The 24,697-nt window shown below is 39.8% G+C and overlaps 1 protein-coding gene and 1 pseudogene across 4 annotated transcripts in view; both read right to left on the bottom strand.

Moving 5' to 3' along the window:
• Positions 1 to 24,697, bottom strand: part of EBF1 (EBF transcription factor 1) — a 384,990-nt gene that overhangs the window by 72,060 nt on the left and 288,233 nt on the right. For all 4 annotated transcript variants that reach the window (XM_044230428.1, XM_044230435.1, XM_044230443.1 and 1 more), the window contains exon 10: positions 7,098 to 7,224. In XM_044230428.1, coding sequence (XP_044086363.1) covers positions 7,098 to 7,224 — 127 coding nt within the window. The remainder of the gene's footprint in view (positions 1 to 7,097; positions 7,225 to 24,697) is intronic.
• LOC122897778 lies at positions 47 to 147 on the bottom strand (annotated as a pseudogene).

Genomic DNA, 24,697 nt, shown 5'->3' with positions numbered 1-24,697 from the left:
TATCACCTGAATTAAAGTCACCAAATCTCTCTCCCAGACTACTGCAATGACCTCTGAACAGGTCTTCCATGTCCTCCTTGCGCAGGAGCCATGCTAATCTTCTCTGTATCGTTCCAATTTTAGTATATGTGCTGCCGAAGCGAGCACTCTGAACAGGTCTTCCAATATCCATTCTGGGTTTCTATGTGCCATCCAGCCAGAGAGTTCTGCTTTTGTTTTTTCAAGACGCAGATCTAGTCATGTCCATTGTCCTCTCAGATGCTTCAAGGACTGCCCATTGTTCTTAAGATGACAACTTAACTCCTCCGCATGGCTTATAAGACTGCACAAGCTTGTCCCTACCCACTTCTCCAACCTTCTCTGTCATCGTTTTCCTCTCTCTTAATTTGGCAGCCTCAGTAGAATTTTTCCAGCCTTCCAAGATGCCACATTTGCCCCCATTCAATGCCTTCTTACATGTCCTCTATGCTGGAACACTCCCTCTCTTTCTCCAACCTCATCCTTCTCCCACTCTCCACCTACTGTCAGGTTAACTCTTAATCATCCTTCAAACCTCAGCTCATCTTTTTCTGAGGAAAAATATCTCTAACTGACCAGTTTGGGTACCTTTTTAAAATATGCTTATTAGAATTCAGTTCCTACCTTTTTGGACACTTACTAAATTTGAAATAGTAAACTTAGAAATGTTTACATTCCCTCATAGACCATAAGGTCAATGAGAATAGAGATCATGTCTTGTTTTGCTCAGTGCTGTTTTAGAATATTGGCCAAACTGGTTTAGAACATTGCCTAGAATAGAACAGGCAATTCAAAAATATTTATAAGCTGAATGAATGAACAGAAAGAATCACTATAATTAGAACACAGATCTTTGATTCCTACTCTACTGACTAGAAAGAAACAACTTCTTCAATCATGATGAAAGCTGACATGTATTTAATGTCAACCAAAATTTGCTCTAATGATTTTTGAAAGAAACACTATCTGCTTCTCTCTTTTTGAGTTTACTTTTAAGGAGCACTCACACTGTACCAGGTACGATCAGCACTGCATTACCTACATTGATCCATTTACTTCTTAGATAAAGGTACTATTAAAATATTCCCATTTTATGTGCAAAAAAATGAAGAACACTTGTGATACAGATCCAACTCTTTTTTTGTTTAACAGAAACCCCACTACTGTGTTCTCCTGTGTGTAAAACTTCAAGTGAAAGGGAATAGATTCTTAATTAACAGCTCTTATTTACATTCCATGTCATCTAGAGCACAAAAATCAATGAGGACCCATTGATCCTGGGCAATATGTCAATCAATTATTAGAGAACATCCATTGCAAGTAAGATACTGGGTCACGTTGCTTCAATACAGTGTACAAAATAGTATAAGATCAGGGAAGGAGGACTCTTTCCTTCCAGAGCTTGTGGACTTTTTGTGATTTGTGTACCTAGGAACAGAACAAGAGATCTAAAGGCAAAGGAAGTGAAGGACAAATGAATGGCTTAAGCACATGCAACAAAAGACATCCAAGGATATAAACTCTTCTAGTCAATCAAGATGAGCCATAGGGGACATCAAAGTTGCCTAGTGTAATTGGCTCATTTTACATGGAAGTAACTAGAATGTGGACCATGGAAGCAACGTGTCCCAGTCAGCAGCAGAGCTGGGGCTACCGGGCCTCCTTGTTCCCAGCCCAGTGCTCTGCCCACTATACTAAAGTGGACAGAAAACACTTCAGAAGGGCAACAGAGTTTGAGCCTGATCTTACAGGGGAATTACCATGCCCTGCATTGCTAAGTACAAAGTGAGCCCGAGGCCTAATGAGGAGACTGGTTTGAGTGATGCTGAGAAAACAAGAAGCCGTGAAGTTGGCCCAGCATGGGGGCTGGGCCACATATCACATACAGTGGGCAGAAGGGGAAGCTTTCTATGCAGGGTAATGCCATGACAGTGGTTTTTCCGAAACCTAACCCGACGATTATTAGTGTGGGAAGAGGCTAACGAACATGAGAGTCATTAGGTATGAACGCTTTACTTTCCCTTACAACCAATGACTTTGTTTATCCCCAGGGTGGCAGCCTTCATTTCTGGAGAAGGTTTTCAAGAACTAGAAACAGAGCCTTCTGGCCCTGAAACTTTTGAACCTGGAATTAAAGTGATTATAACTTAACCACCTTTGTTGAGGAGGTTAGTGATGGACCGACCCATGTTACCATGGCCTCCAGAGGAAGAGCAGGAATTTGAATGGAAACAAGAAGAAACGTGTGTGTTTTTCCTGAAAAATCAGCACCAGAGAACTTTATAAATCAGGGCTGCCTTATTAAAATATTCGTTGTTTGAGGCTATTCCTGAGAAAGTATTTGTTATATCAAAATTGTTATATTCATATTTATTAATCTCTTTTTCTTGCTACCTTATTCATACTTTGCTATTTTTATTTGTGGTTGATTGCTGTTACTGGTTTCTTTTATTTACAGATGTCTACTGTTTTGTTATTAAAATCCTAAAGGACATCTCTTAGACCTCTAGGAAATGATGGTGAAGATAAACAATACACGTAAAATATTTACACCATGGCAGGGACTCAGCAAGAAACGAATGAATTGATGTAATAAAAATGGCCATCATCTATCAATAGAAACTACTAGTATCTGGCTGGTGCTCATACTAGCTCATGAAAAGTGCTTTATATATATTTCCCTGATACTAAAACAAACCCTGGATTATTCCCTTGCAAAGAATAGGCAACTGTGGTTCAAAGCCATCACATGATGTCCCCAAAATAACCTCCATAGTGAGTGGTAGAGCTAAGCGTTCCAACTACCCCCTTCTAGTCTTGAACCCAAGCCCTTCATCACTAGGTCATTCTGTCTCCTTGGGAGTGAGAGGGGAAAGAATGGGAGGAGAAAAGAAAAGGTGGGGAGATGGAGAGAAAAAAAAAAGGAAGGGGAAGAAAATAAAAGAAACAGGGAGAAAAAAGGAAAACTTGAAAAACATGGTGCATCAAGTCCCATAGAGTACAGTCAGCCAAGGTGACCCCTCCTATATGCAAAGCTGTCTTGGGCATGAGGTACACACAGGAAGTATTTCCAGGAAGAATTTTCATTTCAAAGTTAATTCTGAGACTAACATACAGAAATTGGAGTTAGTTTTTCCACAAGGGCGGGAAATTTGGTGAAAAATCCTTAGAACAGTGGAACTTGGTGACAGAATGATCTGAGAAGTGGCCTAACCACATTCACTGGGGCTTTCCCCAGCTTGATGGAGAGCAGGCATCCATAGCTCTCCATGCCCACCTGAACTAGTCAGACACCGTCCTGGTGGCTTACTCTCCCCGTCACAGTTTCTCCAAAGATGGCAACCTTCGCAGTGGAGAAAGAACAGTGATGAGGCAAAACTGGATTTGGCCACTTCTCATCAGGGAAACCAATTCTAGAAGTTAGAAGAAGCATCTTAAAGGCTTCTTAGAGTCCTTTATTAGCTCCTGAGGTTGCTTAAAGCTTCGCAGGAGAGATTACAATTCTAAAAGATCCAAGTCCCTTAAAGATGTGGCAACAGCAGGAAAACAAGCTGGGAGAAGAATAAAGGAATTGGGGAGACCTCTTTCCATGGCTCTGGGGGTTTATGGTGGATTTACTTCCTATAGGACTGATGGACCAGACCCCAGGAGAGGGCTTTGAAAACAGTCCTGTCATTAGAAAGGGGTTTTGTTTCCTTCTATCAGGAAACATTATTTAAAATTTAAACTCAGCTTTGCCCAGAATTTACAGAAGAATAACAGGATACAATAAGCAGGATCTGGGAAGTACTATTTGTTCTGATCAAGTTGGGATTCACTTTGCTCCCTCACAGACTGGGCGAACACAGAGACCTGCACATCTGGGGGCTGAGAATTCCCCGTGTCCCTGGTCTGAAGAATCGATGATGGAGAACAGCGTTCCCACTCCTCACAAGTGGAGCCAGCTTGCAGGCAATCTGTGTTTAGTCAAATTCTTTCCTCCCGTCCCAAAAAGTCTGCCTTTATTTGCATAGATTAGGCCATGCTGTTCCTGTCTCAGTTTTTTGTTGTTTTTTTTTTTTTAACAATTATGGATTTTTTAGAGAATTCTACATACACACACCCAAACTCCCTCACACACTCAGCAAACTGCAACAGTGCTTAAATTGGGGTTGTGAGTTTTCAGTCCCTGGATATCCCCCTCCCCCGCCTTTTTTTTAAGGGAAAACTTCCAAGTGACATTCCACTAAGAAACAAGACGTTGGCTCAGCCCGTCCAGAAAATCAAGCTTCACATCTTGAAATGCTATGGAAGTTAAAGAAAATGAAGTGGGATCTTTTGTGGGTTGACAGAAAAGGATGGCTGCACGTTCACTATGGCCTGAAGGGTTGTTTGGATATAAAGAACAGAAAGGTTTTATGACCATCTCTGCCTTGGTTGGTCAGTGGTGACAAGCATAGAGGTAAACTGAGTAAATCAGGAGCACCAGCTGTGAACAAGTGATCTAGGTAGGGGCATTCAATGCTAATTAAGGGGCCACGTGTAGCTGACAAATTAACAGAGATTCCCCTACATTAGAAATGAGGTAATGTCCCAGCAAGCTAACAGGTAACTCCATCAGTGGAGAATTTTCTGTGCTAATTTCTTGAAAATTTTCTTTCTCCAATGCGGAGGGAAGTTAAACTCTCTCCTAGAATGCTTAATAGAGTACGCCTTCTTATCTGTTTCCCACAGTTTAAGGCAAGATCAGAAGAAGCATGTTCTCAGACTTTAAATTTCCCACACACGTACACACGTGCATCACACCCAGGATTTCTCTCTCTTAGTCCTAACTATTTTGCAGGACTTGCAAATCCATCGCTTTTTACCTTGGATCCTAATTCCTGTATGATACAGGTTTTTCAAGACGTTATTTCTTAAATTGAAAGCAATTTTTTTTAGCGGTTAAAAAAATTCCAAATCATAATGGGTCCCTAGCTATTTTCTTTTGAGAACTTAAGTAATTTAGTGGGGATGATTTTTTTCTTTTTTAAACTTTTACGGCCAGGTGGCTCAAGGGGATATTTTGTTGAACACTGATTAAAAATAATTTCTTCTAAATGAGACCTGACCACAAAATGGAACCATTAATGGGCAGGGATGTTGTCACCAAAGCGGTATCATGCCTGATTACCTCCTGTACCTCCCACCACACCGGCATTTTCTTCTTCTTCTTTTTCTTCTCCTTTTTCTTGTTCTTAATAGCAGAGTAAATAAGCAGCCAGCAAGGCCTAAATGTTTTTGGCCAAAAACAGAGTCCAAACTCCTCAGAGAAAACATTTGGCCTCTGTGGTTTTGTAATATGTTCCAGAACACCGAGTTCAGTGAGGAACATTGTGAAAAACTCCCATCCATTGGAATGATGGTGGGGAATGTTACAGTATCAGAAGTTTCAATTGGTCCTTTTCCTGCAGGCCCATAATGAGGCTTGTAAAAAAAAAAAAAAAAAAAAAAATAGTGCTATGGGGAAGTTCTCATGGGAAAAATGAATGGCAAGAAATCCTAGCTTTAAAAGAAACAGCTAATCTGCTAGTTTGATTGTTCTTCAAAACTTACGCTGAACCAATGAGCCTAATTAAAAACACTTGGCCTACTTCTATAAAGCATCATAGCTTTCTCTATGCTTCGTTTGTATACACCACAAAACTCCAGATAGACTATTATTTTTTCAAGTGCTCACTAACAAAGTGCTGACTTTGTTGGGATGGCTGAGCTAATTTCTTGAACTCAGTGTGAAACCTTAGCTAAACAAAATTGTGGTAATTTTCCTTAATTTGTAAAAGTGATTGGAGTGCAAACAAAATTTTCCTCTTGGGTCAATCCTATAATTTTCAATTAACTAAAACTAATCGTCAGGCAGGCACCAAACCTGCATTTTGTTTAAAGGGCTGGGAGGCATTTCCAAGGGTCAGAATACATTAGTTGTTTTTATAATTTTGAGAGAGAAGAGGAGAGAGAGAGAGAGAGAGAGAGAGAGACATTGAGACGAACAAGCATGGTTGGTTTTGTTCCTGGTATTAAAATACAAAAAGGAAAGATGCTTTGAGGTAAAATGTCACAGCAAAATAAAATCTGTCCATTTAATTGTATGGCTATAATTAGGATGTGTTAAGAGAGTTCTCTCTTCACTGCACTGGATCTTCTTCGTGTGGAAGAAACCTACACTCTATACTTAGTCAGGCCCTGTGGTTCTCTACTGAATGAAGAAGGAAACGTGGGACAAGTTCTTGAAGACATTTACCTGGGGGTGACAGTCGTAAGCAGAGGGCCTAGAATGTCACTACTCCCAGTGAGGCCCATGGACCAAGATCACAGTCTCCCCTGGGAGTGTGTTAGAAAGGCAGAGTCTCCGGTCCCACTCAGGACTACTGAATCAGAATCTGATTTATAGAAAGATCCGTGGGTGTTTCGGTTAGCACATTACAATCAGAGGATCTCCTGACATACACAACGGACGCTTGGGCTGCGTGCTTGCATTTCCACGGGGAACCTGCCCGGTTCTCTCCATCTGATGGGGTGGTCAATTTGCCTCCACTCTGCAACCCTACCTTCTTACCACAAGGCAGATCTGTGTGTGCCAAGGCTGTTTAGGGAGGGCAAAACACACTTTATAGGAGAAGGAAGTACCAACCCAGAATGAAATAGGAAACTACCAACTCCCCAGCTATGACCAGGCTGAAGAAAGTTGTCCTGTTCATTAAAGCACATCCGTACTCCATAAAGCAAATAAACCCTAACACAGATGGCTTAATGTACATAGAGACTGAACTGCCTACCACTTCTTCCCCCTTTCCTTACTTCTCAGGCTGCTGCTTAGGTATCCAACCAATTTTTTCTACCAAACCTCTCATTCAACATGGACACCCAGATGAAGTCTTAAATAATGATATACTAACAATAATAGCCAGTCATCTGGTCATCTATATGGTAAAATGGACAAAGAAAGACGGTCCTGCACATGAGATTTTAAAATACAATACCCAGGTAGACATACAAGATAAAGCAAAACACACACAAATCCGAGGAAAAGCTCTGTGTCCACCATCTGCAACGGTTCTTACCTGTGTAAATGAATCTTCCCGGTGTCCCTTTGCAGAACTGTTTCGACTTGTAGGACAATGTGACTTCTACAACACCAGGGATGTGCCGGGGAGGAGTCTGCACGCGGATGGCATGAGGCGTAATCAGCTGGGGAAGACAGTGGGGAGAAAACTGTCACTGCGATATGTAAAGGACTCATTTCACAGCCTTCCCATCAGCTCTCAATAAACATAGCTTTAAAACACATAATTAACCTGTCAGTGTTTACACGCTATCTTGATGGAACCTGTATCAAAGACACTGACAATGATATTTACAAGCGCTCCGAGCACAGCCACAACAACTTTATCTGAGTTTCCCTACACAGCAGGCACGCGGCTTCCTGGATTGAAAAGTGAACCTGGCCTAATGGAATGATTCATCTACTACGGGATATCCTTTGGAAAATCTCTGTTTGAGGCAGACACCCCCATCAGAGCTGAGCACTGCCATGCCTCTCCAGAAGCTGGTGGGCCTGGTGTTTGAACTGAGCCCTTGAACATGTGGAAAACACAGAAGTAGGAAATCAGTGGGCCAAGGCACTCTGATTAGCTGCAGAGCCCACGTACGAAATACCCCTAAAGACCATTTGGTGCATTAACTACCAGAGGCGCAATCAAAGAGCTTTAAAGGGGAAACTGCCTCCCTGGAATATCTTAGAGATCTGGCAGAACTAAGGACTGTCCATAAAAGGGAAGTGGAAGTTTGGGGAGGGGGCGGCAGAATGATTCCTGGTCCATTATGCAAGGCCACGTGCACAATGAGAACGTTCATTTCTGAACCCTGTTGGCAATCAGATTACACCGAGAAGCAGAATTTATTTTTTATTACTCTTATCTTTGTTTATGTAACTGGAATGTTATTAATGGTCATAAAACTGGCATTATCTGGTTCTTTGAAAAATGCAGCCCTGGCATTTGACTGCTTGACCTCTGATGGCGCTGGATTCTACCTATTCTCTCTCTATGGTTTCGGTCACTGCCCACTTCTTGACTCCTGTCAGAGTCATTTGGTTCAACATTTGTGGTACTGAGTCAGTATACAATGGATTAGCACTTGGGTTCGTATTAACTTATGAGGATAACTTAGAAGAAGCTTTTTTTTTTTTTTAAATGGGCAAACCAGACCCAATGCAAATGTTTTGCCCAGAAAATTACTGGTGGCACTGTTGAAATAACTACAGGCAACACTGTGAAAATCAAGGTATCAGCCCTTGGGGCCCACCTGAGTAAACTGTCCTAGCACCAAGTCCCAGGGAAAAGAATCTGAGAAAGTTACTACTGTGAAAGTCCACGAGTAATTTCTGTCAAATGCTTGTTTTTGATTCAGAAAGAAAAGGCCATCTGCATAAAAATCATTTTAACTTACTGTAGAATGTATGGAGTCTTCGCTTATTTGCAGGAGACACTTGAAAGATATTTCAAGAAGATCATGCTTATGTGGAACCCCTAGAGACTGAGTTCATCTCCATGGCTGAGTGTTTTGGATGGCTAGAGTTTTAGCCAGAAAAGCACACAAAAAAAGTATTTACTTCAAATTTTGTCCTTTTCATATTTAATTTCTTCCAAAATCATTGCATTTTTTCCCTAAAATAAGCAAAGTATATATACTTCAATTTACCCTTGATGAATCAAGATCATCATTTGGAAAACTCATTATCTATTGCTGTATTATAGAAAAGCCTTCTTAGTGACTACTGAGGTATAAGGATCTATTTTCCTCTGCACTAAATGGCCTTAGATAACTACAATTTTTAAGTTATTTCTAGTTTGTTCACTTTCTTGTCTTTTTTTTTTCCTGGTGTGCTTTGCACCTTCTAATCTGCACTTCTAATCTGTAAGCATCAAAATCAGGAAATCAAGTTTACTATTGTACAGAGAACAGAAGAAAGAAAGAGGCTCTGAAGGGCAGTAAAAGATGATAATTCAAAGTCAAGCACATGTTTAATCTCAACTTGTCAAAGTGTTTTTGCAATGGTGGGAATTCACTCTTGGTGAGCCCTTAGGAGGTATCGTCCACATTGCTGAGGAATTTACACATAGACACTAATTTGGCCAAATCAATGACCACATTATTGTTACTGTTAGTATTATCGCTTTTTTTTTTCCCAGATGTGAAAATGCAATCCTAAAATTGCTGAGTTGCTTGCACAAAGATTACCCTTGTTAGCACAAGTTAGAGCAAAACATGACACTGATACAACTCAAAAAATGACCAGGACAAACCCTTCCTACCTAATCATAGAGAAGAACTTGTTCATATGGAAGCTTTTTATTTTTTTTTTATTTTTTTATTTTTTAGTAATATTTTATTTATTTGACAGAGGTCACAAGTAGGCAGAGAGACAGGCAGAGAGGAAGAAGTAGGCTCCCTGCTGAGCAGAGAGCCAGATGTGGGGCTCGATCCCAGGACCCTGGGATCATAACCTGAGCCGAAGGCAGAGGCTTTAACCCACTGAGCCACCCAGGTGCACCCTCATATGGAAACTTTTTAAAGGAAGTAATAAACTCAAATTTTTCAGATCCCAAGATGGGTGTGGGTGTTCTTCTATCCCCATTCTATATCCATTTTTTCATTTGCTGCCTGGTCCTTTGCTATATATTTGATGATGGAAGTCGCCATATTGTTAGATTCCAAATAGGCCATATGCTTCTATTTTTAAGAGTTACTTAGGATGTAGAGTTAGATCAATTCACAATAACACTTAGGAGAACTTATAGCCAGTTAGAAAATACTTCACATGCCTTCCTTTTCAGAAGAAATAAATTTTAAAAGGTGGAAAGATATTAGTAAATAGATGAATAGAAACATCTTCTTACATAAAAGGACTTACTACCTATGAGCTGCTACACCAAGCAATAGAATTCATGGGCTTTCTGAATTGATTATATAGGACTGCAGTGAAACTACTGACTTAAGAGTGAGGTACTGGCATAAAGCAGTAGGCTCAGGAATTGAAACATTTTCATTTACGATTTCACTTTCAATTTTAATCAATCACCTTAACTAAAGCAGAGATTCCTTCCTGAAATAACGACCCTTCACAAATGAGGTAGACTATGACTTATCATTAAAGAATGAATTTGTTGATGTTTTCCTCACCGTTGATGTTAGTCTGCAAACAGCCTCTGGCATTGACATACTTCGATGACATATCGATGCCTTACAGAGGAAAAACATTTTTTCTAACTTCTATCAATCTGAAAGCATAGGGTTATTTACTAATCACTCAGAGAATCATAGACTTTATTGCTGGAAGGAACTCTAGTGATCATTTAAAACTAACCCTCTCATTTTAACTTCCGAAGACACAAAATTCTAGAAAAATCTACAGGCTTCAAAAATTGACCCAACAACTGAGGGGAAGAAAAGGGTCTAAATCTGTAAGTCTAGAACCCAAGACAAACACCATTACCCCACACTGTCCCAGGATGGATAATTTCCCACACTGTTCTAATCTGCTTGAACCAAGGTCGCCATTCCAAGAAACAGAAGGAGGAAGAGCTCAGGTGAATCTATAATTTCCAAACTCCCGTTATTGGAATACCACTTTCCTAGCCATGGAATACCTATACATGACTGTATACCACCTATACAATTATATACTTAATATTTTAAAAATCAATTACTTTTTTGTTTAATATAACTTAGTTTTAAGGGAAACTTCATATCACTCTCCCAGCTGGAAAGCGGGTATCCCTGCCAAAATAAGAAGGTAGTACAGGTGGTAATTTTAAAGTTAATATGATATTCTTAAATTCTAACTAAATAGTGCTCGCAACCTGAAGGAGTTTAAAAAGGGAAACCAGCCAGTGTTAGATTAAAAGACAAACAAAAAAAACTACTTTCTCACTATGTGATTCAGTTCTGCCTGATGTCTGTGTCAAACCCAAAGTTCTGTCCTGTCCCACCAGAGACACGTGCTCCATATTTTGGGAAATGTTGTTCTAAGTGATTAAAGAACAGATTCACTCTTGACTTGACTTCCTTAAATCCCAAGCCAAATGACTTGAGCTAAAAATAAATATTCTTATGAAACTGTAGCATCTGACACTACTTTCTCCCTTGTTGGAAGTCTCTACTTTCCTCACTTCTGTGACACTAATCATAAGACTTAAGACTTGCATGTCTGATGGTTTACCAAAACACTTTCACATTCACTATCTTTTAAAACCCATTCTTGTAGGATATGTATTCCAGATGAGAAAAGTTGAGGGTCAAACAAGTTTAACAAATATCGTTTTGAAACACTAGGAAGAAAACCGGTATCTTCTGCTTGTAAATAAGTGTTTTCTAGAGTTCTTCTTTTATTCATTGGTTCCAGTTTTCCTCATTTGCCAACTTTTCCTTTCTGCTAACTTATTAACTGTTGAAATTTTACAAATTCTGTTCTATATTTTCTTCTCTTTTTACTTGCCTAACATTTCGTGAGTTTACTCATGGGCTCAGCCACCTCAGTTAGACTGACTTCCAAATCTACACCTGTAGATTTGATCTCTTTGGCCACATACCAAACTTTTATTAGCAACAGAGTAACAGAATCTCCCTGAACACATCTAATTGCCACCTCGATCCCAACATGACCCAAGCTAAATTTATCATCTTACTACTTATAAATGTATTTTTTGCTCCCATGTTCCCATTCTTGGTTAAGGGAATGCTATCCTTTGAATCACCCAAAGTAAGATCATCTTTATTTTTTCTCCCTTCCAGTTTTTCTTTTTTTTTTTTTTAAGTCATTTTGATTTTTCCTCCATTGGCCTCCACTGGCTCTTTGCTTTGCCACTTTCTTCTGTTCAAGTTGTTACCATTTCCTACTCTGAGAATTACAATAATGGTCTCTCTCTACTTCTTCTTTTTCTATCAGAATTATTTTCTTCAAATACAACTTCATCATCTTGTTGCCTTACTCAATGAATGCCCCTTTTAAATACAGTATATGATTTATCTATCCTTGGCACAATATTCAGGGTGCCCCAAGGACTGACAGCTAATTTCCCTTTCTAATCTTACTTGCTACTTTGCTTTTCCCCATTCTGGAGAGTAGGATATGGGGATACATGAAAGCACCACAGCTGTGCTCAACATCTTTGCTTTGTTCGTGTCATTCCTTGCCTGCACATTCCCCTACTGATATTCTACTTATTCTTTGAGACCATGTACCCTCTCTCTTCCAATAAGTTTTACCTGATCTCAAAAGTCAGAGTTACCTGCACCTTTGTAAGAATTTATATAATTATGGCATTTATTCTATAACACTTAATATCCTATTTTGTTCTGTGCCATAAAGATTTTCCTACACATTTTTCTCTCATTAGCTAGTTCCTGAGATCAGTGACAGAGTCTAATTCATATTTATATCCCCTAAAGTATTTAACTTAATGCTCTACATACAGGATATTTCCAAAATATTTCTGGAATAAATACTTACATAAATTAGGCCATAATTCTACAAGAGGTTCGACTCTATTAGGCATAGTAATACCTACCAATAAGAGTTCACTGTTCCTAACCTGATAATATTTAATTCTCATTCCCTAACTAAATTGCTCTTAAAATGAATTATCCAACTGGCTCAGCACAGGGGTTCCTGCTTGAGACCACTGCTCAGATTTCATCTAAGTGGTAAAAGAGAAGAGGATTTCTAAAGGTCTCTGACTCCTATGAGAAGGAATAGAGGGAAATAAAGGAAAGAAAAAAAGGTAAGAAAGTAATACTAAGAAAATAGCCTACACAAAAACAATGTTAAATGTTAACTCTTTATTTCTGGACAGATGACATGATATGTGATTCATCTCCTCTCTCTCTCTCTCTCTTTCTCCGTGTGTATGTGTATGTGTGTGCACATGTGCACACACACTTGCACAGGAAATAAACAATTAAATAATTCTGGAATAAATAAATTTCTACATTCACAGGTATTAGTTTAATTATGAGAAAAATTTTACTAAAGATCAAATGTAGAATAACATCAGTTTTATGCAATATGTGCTGCATTTAATTATGTAAGAATTAGATATGTATCTGCATGGAAAAAAGACTAAAAGGAAAATTATCAAAGTATCAAGGACAGTTTATAAAATTATGGGTAATCTTATTTTCCTCTGCGTACCTCTTTGAATTCTCTAACTTCTCAACAATAAGAATGTGTTACTATTAGAATCAGAAGAAACCATTTTTAGGAGTGGCATTCTGATGGAAAGATACCCATGCTCTCTGCAAGGCCCCAAGAGAGGCAGCCAGCACACCCAGGACATACGGCAGCAGGAATCATACTCCCTCCAAGCTGCTGGTGTGAGCATTCCCTCCTCTCCAGACTCAACACAAGGTCAGAAGAGCCCTATGCAGGCTGGCAAGGTGAGGCATGCTTGTGCTGAGAGATGGAGGGCAAACATGGGGGAGGTGGGTGGGCCTCTTTTCCACAGAAGTACGAAAAACAAGAAAGAGGAGTTTCTCTGTGGATAGACCAGAAGGGGAGGATGGTGGCGGGGGCACGGAGGTAGAGGCAAACCTCCAAAGACGCAGTCTGTCTGCAAATTCTGAAAGTCCAGAAGAAGGGCCTGGGAGCGGAGAATTCTCTAAATAGTTTTTATAAAATTCTTTTCATAGGCTCAAAAGCATGACCCATATGGGAGGGGAAGGAGAGTACCTAGTATTTAAAAATGTTAATGGAGGGGCGCCTGGGTGGTTCAGTGGGTTAAGCCTCTGCCTTCGGCTCAGGTTATGATCCCAGGGTCCTGGAATTGAGCCCCGCATCAAGCTCTCTGTTCAGTGGGGAGCCTGCTTCCCCCTCTCTCTCTCTGCCTGTCTCTCTGCCTGTTTGTGATCTCTCTCTGTCAAATAAATAAATAAAAATCTTAAAAAAAAAAAAAGTTAATGGAAACATGTTGCAGAATCTCAGGTAAGAAGAGCAAGTCTTCAGAGTAACTTTCTTCTCTGAGAGCCAGTAGCACTCCAGCTCCTGCTAAACAGAAGACGGTGGGGACCTCTATGGTGGCTTCTACAACGGTGGCCTTTTGTCGTCATCTGACTGTGTGCCAAGCGCTGTGCAAGACTCCGTCAGTGACTCTGTCCTGCAGCACTAGGAGCAGGGATGAGCATTAGCTGGGTCACAGATGTGGAAGGTGCAGGCAAGTGAAGTAACATGACCAAGAAGTGACCAATCTGCCCGACTACAGCCACCACTGTACAACGCTAGCTGTCCCTCCTGACTGCTGGTCATGGTTTCTCCATACTTGCTATTACATGTACTTTCTACCAGGTCTCCACTATTGACAGGATAGAACGTGTCCCAACTTCTACATCTTCAAAGGTGCTGGGAGCACAGTAGGTACTCCAAATAGCCATTTTTTACTGCCGAGAAGCTTAGCTGAGAATTATTTCTTGGCAAAACAAAAAAGCAACTCCAAGATAAGCTTTTATGTGCATTTTCTAACCAATGGGACTGTATGAAATAAATGCAACTTGAAGTTCCAAGCCACAAAGCCAAAAAAATAACTGGGATTACTAGAAAGTACACTAGTGAGTTCTCCTTACTAGCCTTAGGATTTAATATTTTAGCCTTAATCATTTTCAACACACGCAGTCCAAAGAAGCAAAGACTTAAAGAGAAGGGGTGAAAAGGAAAGGAATTTCTTTTTGGGAGAAATACTTAACTGTCAAGACCAGAAAAGGCCTTAGGTGAGCTCTGCTGCAGCGGTCTTCAGGTGCCACCCACCCAAGGGTCTGGATTCTAACATTACACTGGCCCAACCACCCATTGCCACTCTTCGTGCCTCAGTTTACTCATCTCACACTGCACTGGTCTATCTGCTCTGTGGGAGAGCTTATAATAATGTTAAATATGCTTTGTGTTTGGGTAGAGCTTCTCTAGGGACCCAAAAGCACTTTCCAGATTAATTTTTTAATTTATGTATTAATAATTCTCACAGCATTCTCCCTTCTCCTCAATTAGGTTAATAACATCCATCTCTTTTGAGATAGGTAGGGGGTGCTGAGTGACAGACACGAAGCAGACATTTAAATAAGAAAACTGTAACATAAAAACATAATTAAAGCTTCAAAACCAAATTGACTAGGGATTTTTAAAGAGACACCACAGTAGTAGTGACCAAACAAGCCGGCTTATTTTTCCTCCATTCTGGAACATTCGTTTTTCTCTAGTTAAACATGGTGTTTAAAAAATATTATTTTCAGGAGCTCCTAAAGGAAATTGAAACACGAAAAATGTATATTCGTGGCGACCATACTGGTTAAACCTCCACATTATGTGTCTGTTCCCCTGAAGCGGATACAACATAAATCAGGATGCCATCTCTCCTCCTGAGTCCCTCAGTGAATTCTGGTTGTTCCCTAATCAGACTTCTCTGGGTTTCGTAACACAGACTTTTTCATTCCCAAGAATTGCCTGTCTCAAAGGCAGTATATGATTTCTCCGAGAACGTGAGAGAAACCCAGTGGAGGCATTTACTGTTTCACAAACATTCTGGTTTCCTTTTGTCCTTTCAAGAAAATAACTTTAAACCAGTGTTTAACAAAATATGTTGGGTCACATGAATTCGCAAAGATCAACTTTATGTATGAAGGTCAGAGGAGACTTAGAACTAAAATCTCAGGAATTGAGTTAAATAAGAGATTTACAACATAAGTTTTCAAATGGTCCTTTGCGCTACCTGAAATTTCTCTCATATATAGAAATAAACGCAGACACATAGTAGAGAGACATAGATATATTTTCCTATTTATTGTCTGCAACTTCAACTAGAATATAAGCCCTGTGAGGATATGAGTTTTGTCTTTCTTGTTTTCACTTCTAACAGTCCCTGGGAAGCAGTAGGCAGTCAATAAATAATGAGTGAATGAATACCATAATGCTATGAACCACCACTAATAATTTTGGATAAAGAGTCAATAAAGTCAGGTGTGAACCTACCAAAAAAAAAAAAAAAAAGAAATAATCAATACCACTTCACTCAAAAAAACTATCTACCAAAAAAAAAAAATTTTGTTTACATTTACCCCTCCCAGAAAAAACCTTCAAGCTTCCTGGTATCCTCATTAAACATTCACAAAAATATACTACCCAATTCTTCTGACCAAGAAACTAACCAGGTCCCTAAATCAATGCAGTTAATTGTACAAAACAAAACAGCAACAAGATCATATTTCAAAATAGCAGATTTGGGAGGAAAAAGGCTAAAATAAATACATTATACTTCAACTACCTTTGGTTTTGTGGGCTGATTTATTTATTTATTATTCAGTAATTTATTTTTTAAATAAACTTTCTCTAGCTCTTTCCCAGGATGTAAATCTTGTGCCAGCCGGGCCCCATTAAAGACTGGATCCCATCCTGACCATCTGGGAGCTGGAAAAGCATTGGTGAGTTCCTGAGGTCCAGAGTAGTCCAGAAGGAGAGGACTGGACACCAGTAACTCCAGCCCCTGTGGTTTGAAACTGCACAATGAGCTCTTTCTCAAGGTTTGTTTTTCTAAATTCAGTTAAGAAGGAACATCATTCCCTGCTCGGATCTGGCTTAGGGTCCTGGGTTGCTGCTTGTTTGTCTGAAAATTAAAATATAAAAGAAAAGGCAAAGCCAGATACATTTATGGAAGAGACTAAACGTATGTTACCAAAGCTGGCAGTTTGCAAGGCAGAATCTTTGCCTATATGGAATTAGGAAGGAAAAATATAAAAGCCAAAAGATTGCTAGATGGGGTAACAGGGAATGAACTCACTTTTCAACAAAATACTTCTAAGGTCTTTCCAAGTTCCAAGAAAGGAGTATCAAAGCTATAAGGTACTAAACAGAGTTGACTTTGAATAGTTTTTGTGCGTGCGGCATGGTTCACATTTGCATACTGCATACACTGATCCTTGCACATATATTTGGTAATTCCTCATTTAACATGTCCCTTCAGGAAGTGAGCTGCATGGAAAACCAGAGCCAAACCCCTTTAATACCGTACCATGACAGCTGCTTTCATTGGGAGTCTTTTGAGGATGCATTACACACATCTTGCTGTTTTAGAGAGAATATATTGAATATAATTGCCATCTCTGTCTTGATGACTCAGGGCCACTGTCATTATGAACAGTCATTAATGTGCCACACAGTAATATAGTTCTGCGTCTGCTTTTTAGGTTTTCCATTTCTGCCCTTGACATTAAGCTGTCATTTCTACTGTCACTAAGCCTGCTTCTAACAACCTGCCTCTAGCTTGCTCCTTCTGATTTGCTATGACCAGGGAAAACAGATAAGATAATTTGTTAAAAATTGTTGTTCTGGTTACCTAAAGTCTGTTATTTTCTATATTTACTTTTTTTTTTTTTTTTGAGTTGAGGTTATTTAACAGTTTCTCTGGGTAAGCGTAGTTTTATTTCATCCTTACTAGACCGCTCAAAGATGGCTCTGGAATCACAGAGATTTTGGTTCAAGTCCAAGCTTTGCAAATTACCAGCTGTGGAACCTTTGGAAAGTCACTCAACCTCTCTGGCATTCAGTTTCATTACTTGAGAAGAAGGTAGGACAAGGGAGGAGGCTAGCTATCTGATGAGTCTGAGGGTTAATTGACATAATGCCTATAAGGAGTTTAGGAGAAGGTCTCACTGGTACCAATCACCTAGAAAGTACTAGTTTTCTAGTACTAGTACTAGAAAGTACTCACCATAACCAACAGATTTACACTAAGGTAATTGTGTGCACTCCTGTTGCATAATAAATAAATCTAAATATAAACTACTTAACCACACATGCATTAACAAAAACTAAAGTGTAATCTACCTGGTACTGACACATTGAAGCATCATGGAATACAATAGTTGTTAATAAAAAACATTTGTTGGAAGGAAGGAAGGAAGGAAGGGTGTCATTCAACATTATTCTGTGTAAGTGTGTATAAATTAATGCTTCTGATATGTGAGGATCTGGGCTAAACACTGGAGACTAAGGTGAATTTAGCATGGGTCCTGCCTTATGAGAGAGAACATCCCCTTAAATCACAATAATTAAAGATAGAAAGTTATAAGGAACATAATATAATACAGAGAAGACCATGTAGGAATTTAGGATGAAAGGAAATATTCAATATCTACATTGTAAGGAAAGATTTCCCAGACAAAAGTGGCATCTTACTGGATCTTAAAGGGCAGAAGAATTTGCACACAGAAAGGAGGGAAAACATTGTGGAAGAAGGAATGGTATAAGAAAGGCCAGAGTGCAGAGGCAAAAATCACGCCGGGTATAAGGGGCCACTAACAACTCAGTGTGACGTAAAGCCAAAGTTAAGATGAATGGTGGGCAAGAATGTTAAAAAGAAAGGTCAGAGCCATCATGGGGTATGCTTGAATCCCAAACTAAGGAGTTGTGGTTTTAGGAAGGAGGAAGCCAGTAAGGTTGTGTAAGGAGGAAGGCTTTAGTTCAGACCATTAGGGAGTCATTCCAGTGATCTGACTTGAGTGCACATATAAAATGAAAGCAACAATATATAGTTATCCGTCTTCTTCATAAAAGTCCAGAGACTGCAGCCAGGTGTGAATTTTGTCTTTGATTTATGTTAAAGTTAGAAATGCATCACACTTGCCTGGTTTCCATTTTCAAGCGATGGGCACATACGTGTGTCTTCTGAAAGCACTGTGAACAACTCATGGATAATGTCATCTTAAAGTCATTCCTAACCATCCCATAATTATCAATGTTGAGGATAGATTTCAAGTGCCTTAGTCATTTAAAAATAAAAATATAGACTAAAGCCTTTTTAGGAATAAGGTGAGCATGATTGTAACTATGTAACTACATTAAAGAGGCCATTAGAGTATTTTTAATCTGTTTTTTTAAATATGCTGGCTCATTTAAAAATGATTCCCCATAAAATAACTTGGGCTTGAAAGGTGTTCTTCAAAGTCACACTCAAAGTTTAATGCAACCAGTTCAGACTGCCTCTTTTATTTCTCACAAATAAAGTTTATGATTTTGCATCAAGCATCTTCCACTTGACAGGTGATCGATAAGTAGAGGTTGCATACAGACTTGGCAGCTTAGATGTTTAGGACAAGTAGGAAACCCTGAATTAAACATATACATGTAAGCCTCGATATATGTAAAACAAATGACATAGCTATTTATATACCATATTGACATCATGAAATTTTGAAAGATATTTGTGATAATGTCTTTCTCTGCCTTTCTTAATTGTATGTTTGATTTGAATGGAACTGTATTGCATACAAATGTGATATAAATAAGAGTCATTAGAATGCCAGTGCCATCATGTATAAAAGTTGGGAGGGTTCAGCAAATATAAGGTAATTTATTAGAAGACTAAGAAATACCATGAGAAAACTGGAGCAAGAGAGAACTGAATAGGGGGTGAAGCTGGTATCTGGAAAACTGGGCTGTGACACCGGCACTAAGAAGCAGCTAATGCATTCCCAGGACAAGTCACTGTATGACTCTAGAGCCTCTTTTTCTTCGCTTCCAAAAAACAGCTGCACTCGATGACTGGAAAGGTTCCTCAAAGCCCTCAAAATTTTGTGATTCTACATGTGGTTCTGTAAAAATCAAGGCCAAACAAAAAAGCCTGGGAAACTTCCAGTGAGAACATGTATGAGTTGTAGCCATTCATTTTTTAATGTCACAGAGGAGCAAATGCTATTTTTTATTTACAATCCTTCCTCTGAGCTATGTGTATAGATGAGAATGGAAAGTAGAGATAGGAAAGAAGAAAGAAGTCAGGAACTGCATTTAAAACTGTGTTTTCCAGCTTTTGGATTAAAGCAGGAAATCATTTCTCAGCCCCCAAACTGCCATTTATTCACCCAACTGTATTCACCCACATGTCTCCTTCACCTCACCCTCCAACAGAAGTTTCTTTGGACTTCCCCTTATCTCTGGGAATGCAGTTGAAGAAAACATCTGGATGCAAAAGACAACACGTAGCCCGTGTGTGAGGCTCACTGGTTCCTACATTGATGAAACGGCCTTCTCCATCGGAGCTAAGTGGTTCCGGCCATCTTTAAATGTAACTGTCCTGTAAAATCACATGGCATCTAGTGCCAAGTGTGCAGTGACTAGAACCAGATGCAAAATATGAGAGAAATTCTGTTCAAAGCCTGCAGCATTAAAGAATAATGACTCTACACATTCCAGATCTTATCTGAATAACACTCTGCAAATACTTCAGATGATTTTCTCACGTCTATCCCAGACCAACTGCTTCATGACTAGATTTCATGGCTTTGCTTAGTTAACATGAATCCAGCCATCACCAATATATCAGGTTCTGTGGTCACAAAAGTTTGGGACATGTCCTACACTTTATCTCAGGTATTCACCGTGCATGCCCTCGAACGAGGATCAGTTGAATTTATTTGACTCAACATTTCCCAGACTTACCAGGAAAAACCTCCCTCCACCATCTTCCATGGGATACCTATTGATATCCAAAAAAATTGGTATATTCCACAGAACTATCTGGAAAATGAATCAGACCAACATTGTGGTCTAGGTCTCCTGTTGATATCAGATACCAGGACCTGAAGTGTAGAACGTAGAAATACAGACTAATGATATATCTATAGGGAGATCCAATTTTGTAGCTAATTAAATGGTTTTGATGAATCCTTTTGCAAATAAACATGATATTGGTATCTTGCAAGTGTGTTGTAAAAGTAAAGAATAATAGTGGAAGAAAAGAAGCTACTTGTTACCGATCATCACTTCGTGCTTCTTACTTTGAAGGAACTCTCAAGGGAATAAACTCTAGATAAAAGGCATTATAAAATTATAGCTGATTTCAAGGAGGATTTAGTCTAAGTCCCTCATTTTCAAATGGGGAAACTGAGGCCCGATGGCCAACACTAACTAAAATCTAGATCCTCTGACTGAGCAATAGAAGGACTGCAGTTAACACCCACGTCTCCGGACTGGCTGCTTGCCCACCGCCAACCCTTGCCATCTAAACCCTTGCTTGGATGATTGTTTGCCTGAAGTCCCCTTCATCTCTGCTCCTCACCAATCTCACCATTGTGCTTTTCTTACAGGCATCGTAAATACCTTAAGCTGTATAAATTCTCCCAGAGACTGCTGTGATTAAATCAAAGGATGGTCAGAGCCTAAAATGCCTAGCAGAGAGAGGCACCCGTACATCACAGGAGCCTGGCTGGTTATTTGAACAGCCTACTTCTGCCTGTACCATTCTCTGTGCCTTCGGGGACCTTGCTTTGAATTTTAAGCTAGTCATTTAACACTGGATTATAAAAATATATTATGTAACTCCTTAATCTGTTTCATGGGAGCAAGTTCCTGTTCCAAATAAAACACCAGAGTCCATAAAGGCTAATCATGATCACCCGCAGTACCTATCCCTGTGCTAGACACCAAGAGGCAAGCCAAGCAGTACTCATTGCTTAGCAATTAGAGCAGTTCAAGGAGATATTAAAGGAAGTATTTGCTCTACAGACCAGTAGCAGCAGCCCCTCCCCCCTCCAAATCACATGTTGATGGAAAAGCAAAAACAACCAAGAATATCTCTGATCGAGGAAAAAACTCAACCCACATTAATCACGAGCACACATCAATCCTGTTGATTTTTCCTGGGTTTATTTATAACATATATATATTTGTTAAGTCTTTTGGGTAAAGGCAGGCTAAGAAGCCCAAGGGTATCAGTATAATAATTCATTTTCTAGAAAGATAGGAGAAAAGGCAAGAAATGCTCTAAGGATGAAGAACAAAGATGGCAAACCAAATTCACAGGAAAGCGAGGCAGTCCCCCCACAAACTTGGGAGCTCACAGAAGGCAGCCCTGAGTGAGGAACAATGGAGTGCCACCTTTCTTCTTCCCAACCCTCAGGGGGCAATCAGGGAGCTAAGCTGAACTACTCATTTGCAGAAGATTGGGTTGGTAGGGAAAGAGCACAGAGGAGGGTAAATTAGCCAGCCCTATTTTCTCTCACTCTTTAAAATTCTTGAGCTAAAAAAAGACTCCAAATAATAGCATCAGTTGCTAATCTAAAATGTTATCTGCTTGTCCTGGCCCACCAGCCTGCTTCCTGAGTGCTTTGGGCTATAGAATGAGGAAATGGAGAAGAGATAAAAGTCTACTTAAAATTAGAAGTAACCAGGTCCTAGAGGTGGCACAGATCCTGTGGCCAGGGCACAAAGAGTCAGATAGATAGGGGTCCTATGTAAAGATGAGGCCCAAATAGGTTCACTGTCCTACCTAAGTTCTCTATGTTGGCAAGGAAGAGGTTGTCTTCTGCCCCTCACACAAGGCATGTATCCTTCACATGGATAAATTCTTCCTAGAAGCCAATGGCTCCATCCACAAGCATATACAACCAGATAATGAAGAGATCACTCTTACTCCTGTATCCCAAGTCTACCTCAGCCTGGAAGGTGATAGTAATTGTTAAGATACCCATCCCCACCTCACCACAGCACAAGACATCAATGGCAATGGTGAGCATCACACCCTAGTCTGATGTGATAAAACACTAGGGTAAAAATTGGGGCATAGGCTAAATCATAGACTATTTAGAAGGAGAGGCCCTAGAATCAGGCTGTCTGGGTTCAAATCCCATGTCTCCCCTTTGATCACTCAATGGCTTATTTAACTTCCTTAAGCCTCAATTTCCTCATCAGTAAAACAAGAACAACATGGTAGACAGACGTTGCAATGCTCACAGGAGAGCCATACCAAACACTCAGCGTGGTACCTGGCAGGAACCAAGTACTCAGGGAATGTAGCTGGTATAGTCATACTACACATTTGTTCCACAGATCTTTCATAGATATCTTCTCTTAAATACTCACACTATTGAGTTCTGATTCTATCCAATGGAAGCCTGCAGAAATGGTCCAGAACTGGTGGATGATTTTTGCCTCTACCAAATGAAAGGCATTTATGTAATTTTATGTGATTAAAAACAACGACCACAGTCACTACTACTGTCAGTATTACTACTAGCTCTCCTCTATCACCTGGATTTCTAAGCATGTTTTTTTCTTTCTCCTATTTCTGTCCTGTTTCCCTCTCTTATGTGTCCGTTTGCCCTCTCAGTAACTTGGGCTTTTATTTCCTTTGTAAAAAGAGCCAATGTAAGAATAAAATGCCGTCTCTAGCACTATCTGTGTGACAATGGGTAAGTTTCTTAACCTCTCTGATGCCTGGTTTTTTCAAATGGATCTAATACAGGGCTATCAGGAGGATCAAATAAAGTGATACCCGTAAGTGCCCATGCATGATAAACCCTTCAGAAATGTGAGTTATTTCTTAATTTCTCAGTATTACACAATGGGTTTTTGGAATTGAAGCAGTACCAAATTCTCTCCCTTCACTAAAAGGGAGAGAAAATCATGTCTGTATGAAATATAAATATATAAATAGTTTAGAATATTTATAAGAAGTTCACCTCTGCAAGGCTCATGTTTCTGAAATGTCAAGAAAAATAACAACCCAAAAATATCAACAACAATTCAATAAATAACAATTTGTTATTTATTGAAAAATAACAACCCAATATCTTCCATTCAGACTCCCACCTCTATTACGGCAGAGGATTTACTTATTTTAAAATAATATCTAATTTTGGAAACTGCCTGGTAGGTTTCCACCGGAAAGGGTTAGAGTTGATTTATGACATAATCACACATGAGAGCAGTTGGGCAAGAGGTGGGAGGCCAAGAAGGAGCACGCGTCCCCCACCCTCACCTCCTAGCTGGACCCAGGGCAGTGGAGGGCCTGAGGAAAGGGGAGGGCAAAGGTATAGCCTTACTGGGTTATTTTTTTTCATGACTTACATTGGTTTTGTTGTGTGGAAACAGATCCTTTGAAGTAATTTGGATAAATCTAAATTAGAATTTAATCTTCCTTACCTTTCCCAAAAGAGGGCAAGAATATTGGGGAACCGAGAGGAAACCCAAGGACCTTGACTAGGAACAGGGTAGGGGTACAAATTAATGATTTCCTGAGATATCAAAGTCCTTGTTCCATAACCAATATAGCGTTGGGCAAAGATTGGATACAAAGTTTTAAAGGAAGTTTCAGACTAACCCACCTTATTCTCAGAGGTTTCGTAAGACTTCCCGCCAAATCTGAGTCCCACTTCTCAGGCCTCGACTACAGTAATATGGAGCAAGAAGTACATGTTATATTTATTCGTCCCTCTTCCAACTTCCAGGATAAGCAACAGAATGAGAGATAGAAAGGGATGAATATATAGCCCACATGATCTGGGAGAGGCTGTCCTTGTGAGGACCGCTGTCCCCAGCTGCAATAAAGACACCAGACTGACATGTATGTGATGCTTCTAATTTTACAACCCAACGGTCCCAACAAAGAATGGATACAGTCGGCAGCGGGAGCTCAGTCCACCTTTCATGCTGGGATGGCCCATCCACCTCAGATAGCAATCAGTTTGGTGCACTGAGAAGCCCATCTCTGATTCAGTTCTGTGAGAGCTTTGATTTTCGGACCATGCACAGGCCGCTAGTCAGGAGCATTGGAAACACAAAACCAAAGGCAGCACAGGCTGGCAAGGGGCTGGCCAGAGTGGGTTCCTGGCAGTAAGACGGGCACAT

The sequence above is a fragment of the Neovison vison genome, chromosome 1 (assembly GCF_020171115.1).
Source record: "Neovison vison isolate M4711 chromosome 1, ASM_NN_V1, whole genome shotgun sequence".
NCBI lineage: Eukaryota > Metazoa > Chordata > Mammalia > Carnivora > Mustelidae > Neogale > Neogale vison.
Note: the sequence above shows the minus strand (reverse complement) of the source record. Positions and strands in the feature narration are given on the sequence as shown.